Genomic DNA, 11,783 nt, shown 5'->3' with positions numbered 1-11,783 from the left:
AGTTTAATCTATATAATAAATTAAAACTTGTTGGTGCAACTAGTTTGTATTTGAAAATGAAGCACAGGCCTCCTTCAATTACAGTATTTCTGTTCTGTAAAAACACATGTCCACATCTGAGAGTTTAAGCATAACTTTCCACCTGTTTTTGAAATAGATCACTTTTATGACCACAATTTCAGGTATTAACTAACCATATAACCCTCGCTAACCACCTCCATCTCTGCTGATTTTTCTCTTTTCCTAGAATCACAGGCATGTGCCTTCTAGCTGGCTGAAAATATCAAAAGCTTGCATCCTCTCCAACATTCTCCATTGACAATCTCAGTTGCAGCCCGGATCAATTTAGAATAATATTATCTCATTCCAAAGACATTGCTGGCAAGTACTGGGATCATCCAACCTATATGAATCAACCAGGGTCCTCCCTACAATTCAGGCAGCCCTACTAATTTGGAGAGTCCTTAGGCACAAATCTCATTTTCACTCCTTTTTTTTTTTTTTAACATGCCAGACAACACTGGGCATAACCCTGACTTGTGAATAGCTGATATACTCTTTTTTGGGGTACAACCTTGCACATCAGATTACAACCTTGTACCAACTATTAGAAGGGGAAGGTAATTTTTTAGATATTTGGATTTACACGTTAAATATATATAATATAAGTTTACCTAACATTGCACCCTGGCAATATGTAGAAATCAGGCAGTTATAGACCCATATTTATGGATGCTATAATTGCTCAACATCAGAAACTCTGCCTACTGGGTCTACTGGATCTGGCATTTAGTAAGAAATTTTATTAAAGTTTTAATTTATTAATCTTTTAAACTATTTAAATTATTTTAATGTTTTAATTGTTACTTGGTTGTTGTTTTAAATTTTGGTATATATTATGTAAACTGGTCAGAGATACATACATATGTTGTTTATATAAATGAATTAATGAATGAATGGCAGCCTGTCATTGTTCCTCTATGAATCTCTGACCATGAAAAACAGAAGCTGATTTTCAGAGTTTATTGGAACCCACAAAAGCTCCATAGCAAATGTATTATATTGAGAGAGCACTGAGACAGACCTGTCTTTTCCAAGAGCTTTATTTCAGTTACAACAAAAAGACCGGGGCCTTTCTGATGACAACATGAAGCCCTTCCCATATATAGGGGATTAACCCTTTATACTACAGTAAATAAATCCTTCACACCTCTGCCTAATGGAGAACTGGGTAATGCCTGGTTCTCTCTCTCATCCAGCATGAAGTGGATCTGTTTAATAACAACACTCTTCTGAAATAAAACAGTTTAACACAAAGTCACCAATATTATATCAAACATTTTAATATAGATTTGTAGGAAGACATAACTTTGAAAACTAAAATTATGTAAAATCATTTCCCAACTATTTCAAAGAAAATATTATTTTTCATCTTAGCATTATCATACCCAGAGGTATATACACTTTAATTATTTAATAATGTAAACATGTTACTGTAGAAGTTATTCAGTGATCATCAACATATTATTAGCAGCAGTTAAGCTAATGTCACTTTCTGTCCCGGTTTGAAAGTTGCTCCACTGGGCCCCTTCTTCTTTGGATTTTGAAAATTATCATATCTAAAACAAAACATACAATAATAATACAAGAGCACTAGAAACACTCTTTGTAGGAGAAACACTCAGGTTAAACATAATCAAAGATCAGCTAAAAATATAACCTGCTGTGGTGCCTTAGAGGTCAAATGGTCTAGTATGGCATAAGCCATTGAAAGTGCAACATATTATTAAATGTATATTCCCCTCTACATTCAGGAAGATTCAGGCCAGCTTACAATAAGTAAGAAACAAATCCATCATAAACATTAAGAATAAAACCAGAATGAAAACCCCAAAACAATCAGAGCCAATAATCAGCTATAAAAATAAATTCCAGATAAGTCTCAGCAAATATTGCATAATGTTTCTCTTTCCAAAAAACTGGGAAGCTCGGGCTGAAATTGGCCACTACTGGCTACTACTGTTACCTGTAGCTAGTGTAACAGTGTGGTGGTAGGAAACGGCTACCGCCAGTGAGTGGTAAGAGGAGGTGAGGGGATGTCCTTACTGATACTGCCACCTCTGGAGGTAGAGGTGGCAAGGTCATATGGATGCCTAGATGCTGTTGTGGAAATTCTACACTCTAGGTTCTTTCTAGGTAGAGACCAACACCCTTTCCATCAGATTCAAAGCACTTTATTACATAATGAGAATCACAGCCGGGCCTTCACCTAATACACACAGGTGATCTTTATGATTCTTATCTTTATGTTAATATCTAGTTATACATAGGCTCTTGTAAACTGAGCATCCTCTTCCGCTAGAAGGACCAATCATGGTTCTTCTAGACAAGATACATTATGATCCCAACTACGCATGTCCAATCTTCAGAGTACAGTAATCTCATTGTTCATTGTTCCCCACAAGCCCCTCCTTATCACACATTCCAAAAATAATCAGTTCATCCTAAACAGTAACTTTGGTTCACTTTCTCATCAGGGATTTGAGGCCTAGTAGCCCAGATTTCTGCTACAATGCCAACAGGTCAGCAGCACCACTTCCAAACCACCAGCTGCCACTGCTTATCAGGGAATTCAGAAATGTTACAGCCATGACCAAAATGCCTTTTAATAGCTATTTTCTATAATACTCAAGTTATACTGAGCCCTCCATAATTGACAAACACTTTCCTATTTTAGAAAAGTGCTTGAGAATTATGGAGTACTCAATATAATCTGGATACAGAGACTGTAAATATTTGCAGTACACATTGAAAAATGTTCAGAATTAATAAATACTGCATGTGATTTCCTTGCTCAGATGTACTTACAATTCAGCAAAGTGATTCCAGTCATCTTGACTAATAGATGGCTTTGTGTTTCCAAGTGCAGTCATTAAGTGAGACTGTGTAATACTTAAAGCGTTCTTAGATATCACTGATTGACTAGGAGTTACTTCCTCCTGAAAAACAGCCACAGAGATCATTAAGAATTTTAAGCACATTGAAAAAACTGCACTATAACCAAAAACATTTTTCTGGAGACTGACAATAGCTCAATTCAAGAATCATGTCAAATTGTGGTTTGCAAAAACCTCAGTTTATAAGCCAAACCATTGCTTGTGTTCCAAAGCTACAAAAAACTAGAGTTTATACTGCACTTTTCTTGCCTGAATACTACTGGAAACCCTGGATGCTGCCCCGCAACAGTACACCTGTATTGCTACTGACAAAGTGACACCACATGTGCTTTCTTATTCTAGCATCAACCTCAAATGAGTGACTGCAATCAAGGATGTGCCTTCTTGGAATTTTAGCACTACTGTCAGCCTTCTTTTGATGTTCTGCCAAGCAGCATTTCCCTCCCTCATTACTTTTTACTATTCCTTGTTTCCCCTAAACTAAAGCATCTTTTGAGAACAATCTCACCCCCATTAGCAGAAAATAGCTGAATTCTACAATGTACCACCTAATGGAATGAGGACTTCCAAGAAAGCTGCTAGGCCATACCTGCAGTTTACACTGTAGAAAAGGGATCATAATGCACACTTAACTGGGGAGGTGTGATAATGGTTTGAAGAAAGTGATAATGGTTTGTTGGAATATTGTCTTTGGGTAATTTCTGCTTGTAAAGCTATTTTATCATTAAGTACATAAAGTGCTTTGGCACCATTGCCTTAGTTTGCTCTTACACTGGGAATTTGCATAGAAGCTGGGATATACACAGGAAAGCAAGAGCTAGAGCAGGTTGTTAAGTTCAGGGCAGTGGAAGAGGGAACCCCCATTAAGAGCCGCTTGAGTACTTTGTCTGCTCATGTCTTCCCTCTATATGGCAGGACAGACTCAAGACCTGGAGTAACAGCTGTAGCCATGGTTTGTGGAAATGCTGTTTAACAGTTACATGAAACTACTGGGAGAGGCCATCTGTAGGTATGAACTGTGGTGCCATAAGTATGTGATGTTATTTAAATCTGTTGATACCAAGGAGGCAGGAGATTTCCTGAACTGGTGTCTGGAGGCTGTTCTCGGTTGGATGGGTTTTTTATTTTGCTTGTTTTATTTTCATTTCAAATAAAATGAAACTTAATCCAGATAAGACAGAGGTGATTCAGGTCAGTTAAACCGGTGATCCAAGTGGTGAAGTAAATCTGGTCTTCGATGGAGTCACATTCTCCTTGAAAGACCAAGTTCATAGCTTGGGGTTCTCCTGGACTCAATGTTGTCTTTGGAGGCCCAGGTGGTAGTGATGTCCACGAGTTCCTTTTACCAGCTTCAGCTGGTACACCAGCTGTAACCCTACTTGAAGAAACCAGAACTTACCTCTGTTACCCACACATTGACTGCATCCAGACTGGACTACTACAATGTGCTCTACCTGCCTTTGAAGCCTGTTTGGAAGCTGCAACTGGTTCAGAATGCTGCTGCAAGGATGCTTGTGAGTGCTAGTCGCTACGCAAGTATTACACCTATCTGGTGGCAGTTTCATTGGTTGCCAGTTTGCTTCTGTGATAGATTCAAAGTGCTGGTATTGATCTTTAACACCCTACATGGCTTGAGGCTAGGGTATCTGTCTGATTCCATTCACCCTTATGAATGTGTTAGGGCCCTCAGATTGTCAAATGAAGCCCCTCTCTCAGCCCCACCACTGACACAGATTTGGTTGGAGGGGACCAGGAATAGGGCTTTTTCATTAGTGTCTCCCCATCTTTGGAATGCCCTCCCAGAGGGGCTTCATCAGTCTCCCTCTTTGATTAGCTTTAAGAAGAACTTACAAGCCCTCCTTTTTAAAGACACTTTAAAAGACTGGCTGTAATTGGGTGTCAATTACATTTTAGTCCTGACTGCTGTTTTACCTTGTGTGTGCCTTTATTATACCTGTTTGTATTGTGTTTTTATGATGATGTTGTTTTACTGTGGATATTGTTTTTAATCTTTTATTGCAAGCCATCCTGAGCAGCAGTGTGCTGGAGGAATGGGATATAAATGTTTTAAATAAATAAAGTTCATACCATGGTTTCCAGACTGATCTCAAACCAAGGTATATACTACTACTACCATGGATATTTATATACCACTCTTCAACCAAAGTTCTCCAAGCAGTTTACATAAAACAACCACCACATAAATAAGATGGTTTGGACAACATGACAATTTTTGACATCATATCAGTTTGGACATCATGACAAGCCACAGTTAAGCTGTGCAAACCATTGAGCTAAAGTGTGTATTGTCTAAAACACTTAATGTTCCATCTTATGCTATGCTTCTGCAACTGCAAGCCTTTGTTACTGCACCACTAGAAAGGATTTATAAAGCATAATTGTATACATAATAGAGAAGTAACAAAAATAAAATTTCTTTCATACTCCATTTTTGTTCCTGAAGTTGGCCTTGATAGCATTGATTTCAGCCCTGAGTTGCTCTATTTGTTCTTGACTGAGTTCTTGGTAACCTTCCTGTAAGGCTGTTCTTAATGCTGGGGGCTGAGAAGATACTAAATCCTTCAGTGAGAGGTTGGTTAAATCATGATTTATGGAGTTTGGTCCAGAAAAACATTGAGAACTCTGTAGAGACAAGGGGATGAGGAGAAATTCATAATCTATTATGAATTAAAAGAGCAGTTTTGTAGTCACTGTTTCTAGGGCTTCAATAGGTCAACTACAGATAAATATTTTATAACATATCAAACAAGACAACTTGTAGAGTTTTGTCAATCAGGCAAGTTATTTGTAAAACGATATGTTGTCACTTACCTAAAGGGCCATTCTCCTCAGGAGGATGGAGTATATCCAAGGATGGGTTATGCCTCTCACTTGCTCAGAGACAGGGCCAATCAAAAGAAGACACAATGAACCAGTGGGAAGGATCAACCCTCAGGCTCTAGGATTCAAAGCCCTGAAAAAAGAGTGCTCTGGTGCAAAGAGATTCAAACTTAACGGACTAATAGAGTACAAAAAACCACAACAACCAACCAACTACAAATGCCAAACCAAGGGGGAGGGGAAAACCCTAGGAATTTGCCTTATTACTAGCACAAAACCCCAGGGAGATGGACCATCCTGAAAGGAAAGCTGCCCAACAGAACAGAATATCAGGGAAAAAATGACCAGATGAACATGGACAGGGTGGATACACTCCATCTTCCTGAGGAGAATGACCCTTCAGGTAAGTGACAACATATCATTCTCCCTCAGTTTGGAGGAGTGTATCAAAGGATGGGACCCACCAAAGCCCCCTTAACCTCCCGAGCAGGAGAGGAGGCTGGTCCTAAGAGGGCACTACTTACTGCAGCACCTGGCATCCAAACAAAGCATCCACAGATGCCAAGGTTTGAATTTTGTAGTGCTTAATGAACATAGAAATGGATGACTAGGTTGCCATGTCTGCCGGAAGAGCCAATGTGGGAAAGGCTGCCAAGGTTGCCGTGCTCCTGGTAGAATCGGCCAGGACCCCTTTAGGTGGAACCTGACCTTGAGATGTATAGGCCATATTAATGCACTGGAAGATCCACCTAGACAAGGTGGAGTTTGACACCTTCTGCCCCAAGGTACACTCACAAAATGAAACATGTCCAAGGAGTGCCACGTCCTCTCCTTTAGAGAAGTAGGATGAGGACAAAACAAAGGCAATATAAGTTCCAGGGCTCTATGAAAAAGAGAGTTCATCTTTGGGACAAAGATGGGATCTGTCCTCAGGAGCACATAGTCTGGGAAGACTAAACAGAGCTCCTTATGCACAGAAAGGGCTCCCAGCTTGGATACCTTGCATGCTGAGGTTACAGCAACTAAAAACATGACTTTGCAAAATAGAAACCTCAAAGAGACCGACCTGAGTGGTTCAAAAGGAGCCTTTGTTAAGGCCGTGAGCACCGCATTAAGGTCCCAGGTTGGGAACTGGTGGACCTTAGGGGATGGAGATTAACAGCACCCTTCAGAAAAAAATTTTAACATGTGAATGAGAAGTAAGGCTATAGATACCCGCCGTGTTTCAGGGTATTGGGATGTAGCCCCCTACCTCTTGCAGAATGTGAGCTGTCTGCATGGTTTTCAGAACAAACACCAGAGAAAGGTTTAAGATAACCTTACTTGTGAGACAAACAAAAGAAGCACTTAGAGATCAGTATAGAACTTGCTGACTCACACAGGAACAGGAAGGAGGATAGAAACTCCTAGCTAGCCCAACTAGTACTGAGGAAGCTACAGTGCCCCCTCTGGCTTCATAGCAGATTACATACAAACTATACACACAGTAAGTAAGGCTGCAGGTGTTGCACATCCCAACACCCCTTCTCAACAGCTGAAGCATTAGCCCACTAAGTTCATTACCCCTGACAGCCTACAATGCCTCTCTCTGACCAAAGGCTTTGTAAGAATGTCCGCCATCATGTTCTCAGTTGGACAATACTGCAGGTCTATGTGTCCTTATTCCTGTAAGTCTTTCAGGAGGTGATACGTCACATCTATGTGCTTGGTTCTAAGGTTAACTCTCTCAGTTTGTTCATGTGCAATACACACCCTTGATTATCTTCCAAGATTTCTGTGGGTTCTCTTGGACACTGACCCAAGTTCATCAATAGCTGTTGTAGCCAGATTACATCTTGACTAGCTTGTGCAGCTGCAATGTCTGTAGAAGAGAGCACTACTGAAGCTTGTTTTCTGCTGGCCCAACTGATCAGTCCCCCTCCAAGAAAAAACATATAACCGCTGGTAGATTTTCTATCAGAACTGTCTCCAGCCCAATCTGCGACCACATATCCATTTAGGTAGCATTCAGAAGTTGCTGAAGTCATAGCTTAAGGTGTAAAGTTCCTTTTAAGTAACATATAACCCTCTTTGCTGCATTCCAGTCCTTCTGACTTGGTGCTGAGACCTTCCTTCATAAGATCCCAATTGCTGCTGCAATGTCAGGTCGTGTGACAGTGGTGATGTGTAACAATTTCCCAATTACTTCTCTATGTTGTTGGTTGTTTGGCAACAACGTACTTTGCTCTCCTTTAAGTAACTGGTTTCCATGAGAGTACTTACTGCCTTTGCATCTTTCATTCCAAAGTTCTCTATTATTTCTTCTATTTTGCAGCTTTGACTAAGGAGGTAGCTCCCATCATATTCTCTCTCTATCTGTATTCCCAAGTAGTGTTTTGCGTTTCCCAGATCTTTCTTTTCAAATTGTTGATTTAAGGCTTTCATTATTCCACTGTCATCCCCTTCTTGTTCAAAACACATCAGTAGGTCATACACGTAGACCAGAAGAAAGATCAATCAATTGACCACTTTCTTCAAGTATAGGCAAGGATCTGCGCCAGAAACCAGGGCGGCAACTTCTGCATCCACTATAGGTACTTTAAGCTTGTCCATCACCATTTTAAGCATGGTATAACTCCTCCTGATGGAAGGGGCAGGGCCCCTGCCCTCAGCAGGCTTGTCCCATTTGGCCTGAATGGTATTCAAAAATAGTTGTGGACATGGAACTACTACCTCCTGTGCATGCCCTACCGAGGGAACCTCTGGATCCCCTTCAGCCTGATCAGGGACTGAAAGGATGGTGCCCACTGTTCCCTCTAAGGCGTGTGCACATGTGTGTGCTCACAAGTTTTTGGATGTCCGCTCATTTAATTTTAGATCCTGCTCAAGTTGAAACGGGAATGCCCCATTCTGAATGTAGGTGCGCACACACTGCCACCCAGAACAAAACTCATTCTGCACAGAGATGAAAAAAATTAGAGACCACTGATGGTGCCCTCCAACTTTAAAATCTTTTTTTCTTTGTGTAGCAAAACTGAAAAATCCTGCAGAGCAGATAGCCTGTGGGGTACAGACTGAGCAAACTCTGTCTCATCCTCAGAGAGCTCCCCCTCTTCCTTGTCAGACACAGAGGCATCTGTGTCTGGTTCATCATCCGATGCCTTGGGCTGACCCAGGTTATCAGGGACCTCAGGGGTAACGGGTCCACGGGGTGACAAACTAAGTGGATAGCACACAGGGTGTGCTTTGCTGGCATGCGGAGAAGGAGAATCCTGGCCTGATCCGCTAGAGGAATGACTAGACTGAGACTTTGAGTTTTTTGCTCTTAGAGCACCCCCTAGGTGTATTGTGCCCAAGCACAAGCCCTGCTGGAGGCAAAGGGTTGTCAGAGCTGTTGGCAGGAACTTTTGGTGGGAACAATACTATACAATACTAGAAGCTATACTATACTATACTATACTATACTATACTATACTATACTATACTATACTATACTATACTAGAAGCCCAGTTAGATTGTATACCCAAAAGGAGGAAAGGTACCACTAAGTCCAGGAGGATGCCAGCATGGCTAGCAGGTACCGTCAAGGAAGCCATAAAAGGGAAGACGACTTCCAGAAGACTTCCTTCCGAAAGAAGACCAATTCTGAAAATTGGAAGGCCTATCCAAACGAAGAGAACAGAAAGGAACACAAACTCTGGCAAAAGAAATGCAAGGTGACAATAAGGGAGGCCAAAAGAGAGTTTGAGGAACATTTAGCCAAAAGTATCAAGGGGAATAACAAAAACTTCTTTAAGTACATCAGAAGCAGGAAACCTGCCAGGGAGGCAGTTGGACCATTAGACAACGAGGGAGTGAAAGGGATTATTAAGGAGGATATGGAGGTTGCAGAGAAGCTGAATGAGTTCTTTGCATCTGTCTTCACGGCAGAGGATACTGAGCATATACCTGTTCCTGAACCAGGCTTTTTAGGGATGGAGGCTAGAGAGCTGAGTCAGATAGAAGTGACAAGGGATGATGTTCTAAACTGTCTGGAAAAACTGAAAGCTAACAAATCACCAGGGCCGGATGGCATCCATCCAAGAGTCCTCAAAGAACTCAAATGTGAAATTGCCGACCTCCTTGCTAAAATATTTAACTTATCCCTGAAATTGGGCTCTGTACCAGAGGACTGGAGAGTAGCAAATGTAACACCGATTTTCAAGAAGGGATCCAGGGGCGATCTGGGAAATTACAGGCTGTTTAGCCTAACGTCCGTTCCAGGCAAATTGATGGAAAGCATCCTCAAGGATAAAATTGTAAAGCACCTAGAAGAACAGGCCCTGCTGGGAGTGAGCCAGCATGGCTTCCGCAAAGGTAAATCTTGCCTCACCAACCTTTTGGACTTCTTTGAGAGTGTCAACGAGTGTGTGGATCAAGATGATCCAGTTGACATAGTCTACCTGGACTTCCAAAAAGCTTTTGACAAAGTTCCTCATCAAAGACTCCTGAGGAAATTTAGCGGCCATGGGATAAGGGGACAAGTACATGTGTGGATTGCTAACTGGTTGAAAGACAGGAAACAGAGGGTAGGTATAAATGGAGAGTTTTCACAATGGAGGGAAGTAAGAAGTGGGGTCCCCCAGGGATCTGTACTGGGACTGGTGCTTTTTAATTTATTCATAAATGATCTAGAAGCAGGGGTAAGCAGCGATGTGGACAAATTTGCATATGATACCAAACTCTTCTGGGTAGTGAAATCCAAAACGGATTGTGAGCAGCTCCAAAAGGATCTCTCCAAACCGGGGGAGTGGGCGACAAAATGGCAAATGCGGTTCAATGTTAGCAAGTGTAAAGTGATGCACATTGGGACGAAAAACCCCAACTTCAAGTATATGCTGATGGGATCCGAGCTGTCGGTGACGGACCAGGAGAGGGATCTTGGGGTTGTGGTGGACAGCTTGTTGAAAGTGTCGACTCAATGTGCGGCAGCTGTGAAAAAGGCCAATTCCATGCTAGGGATCATTAGAAAGGGGATTGAAAATAAGACGGCTAACATTATAATGCCCTTATACAAAACTATGGTGCGACCACACTTGGAGTACTGCATACAATTCTGGTCACCACATCTTAAGAAGGACATTGTTGAACTGGAGAAGGTACAGAAGAGGGCAACCAAGATGATCAGGGGCCTAGAGCACCTTTCTTACGAGGCAAGACTACAACACCTGGGGCTTTTTAGTTTAGAAAAAAGACGACCGCGGGGAGACATGATAGAGGTCTATAAAATCATGCATGGCGTGGAGAAAGTGGAGCGAGAGAGATTCTTTTCCCTCTCGCACAACACTAGAACCGGGGTCACTCCATGAAATTGATTGCCAGGAGGTCTAGAACCAACAAACGGAAGTACTTTTTCACACAACACATAATCAACTTGTGGAATTCTCTGCCACAGGATGTGGTGACAGCCAACAACCTGGATGGCTTTAAGAGGGGTCTGGATGACTTCATGGAGGAGAGGTCTATCAACGGCTACTAGTCGGAGGGCTGTGGGCCACCTCCAGCCTCAAAGGCAGGATGCCTCTGAGTACCAGTTGCAGGGGAGTAATGGCAGGAGAGAGGGCACGCCCTCAACTCCTGTCTGTGGCTTCCAGCGGCATCTGGTGGGCCACTGTGCGAAACAGGATGCTGGACTAGATGGGCCTTGGGCCTGATCCAGCAGGGCTGTTCTTAGGTTCTAACCATTTGCCCAGCTCCTCTGCCACAATGCGCCTGAAATCAGCTTGCAGGCACTCTGAAACTTCCTCCTCTGCTTCCCCCACATCAGCAGCTGTACCTGCACAGGACCAGCTGTGAGAATTGCCTCCCCGAACATTCTGCAGAATACAAAATCGACAAATATTTATATACCGCTTTTCAACAAAAGTTGCCAATACGGTTTACATAGATAGAAACAAACAAACAAATAAAATGGCTGTCTGTCCCCAAAGGGCTCACAATCTAAAAAAGAAACAGATATAAACAAT

General features: G+C 42.0%; 1 protein-coding gene across 4 annotated transcripts in view; it reads right to left on the bottom strand.

Annotated features, from left to right (window-relative positions):
- Nucleotides 1-1,085: 1,085 nt before the first annotated feature.
- Nucleotides 1,086-11,783, bottom strand: part of PEX1 (peroxisomal biogenesis factor 1) — a 54,267-nt gene continuing 43,569 nt past the window's right edge. For all 4 annotated transcript variants that reach the window (XM_053261765.1, XM_053261762.1, XM_053261763.1 and 1 more), the window contains 3 exons: nucleotides 5,403-5,600; nucleotides 2,869-2,999; nucleotides 1,086-1,619 (listed from right to left, as the gene is read on the bottom strand). In XM_053261765.1, coding sequence (XP_053117740.1) covers nucleotides 1,538-1,619; nucleotides 2,869-2,999; nucleotides 5,403-5,600 — 411 coding nt within the window. In that variant the 3' untranslated portion in view covers nucleotides 1,086-1,537. The remainder of the gene's footprint in view (nucleotides 1,620-2,868; nucleotides 3,000-5,402; nucleotides 5,601-11,783) is intronic.

This window comes from Hemicordylus capensis, chromosome 6 (assembly GCF_027244095.1).
Source record: "Hemicordylus capensis ecotype Gifberg chromosome 6, rHemCap1.1.pri, whole genome shotgun sequence".
Lineage (NCBI taxonomy): Eukaryota > Metazoa > Chordata > Lepidosauria > Squamata > Cordylidae > Hemicordylus > Hemicordylus capensis.
Note: the sequence above shows the minus strand (reverse complement) of the source record. Positions and strands in the feature narration are given on the sequence as shown.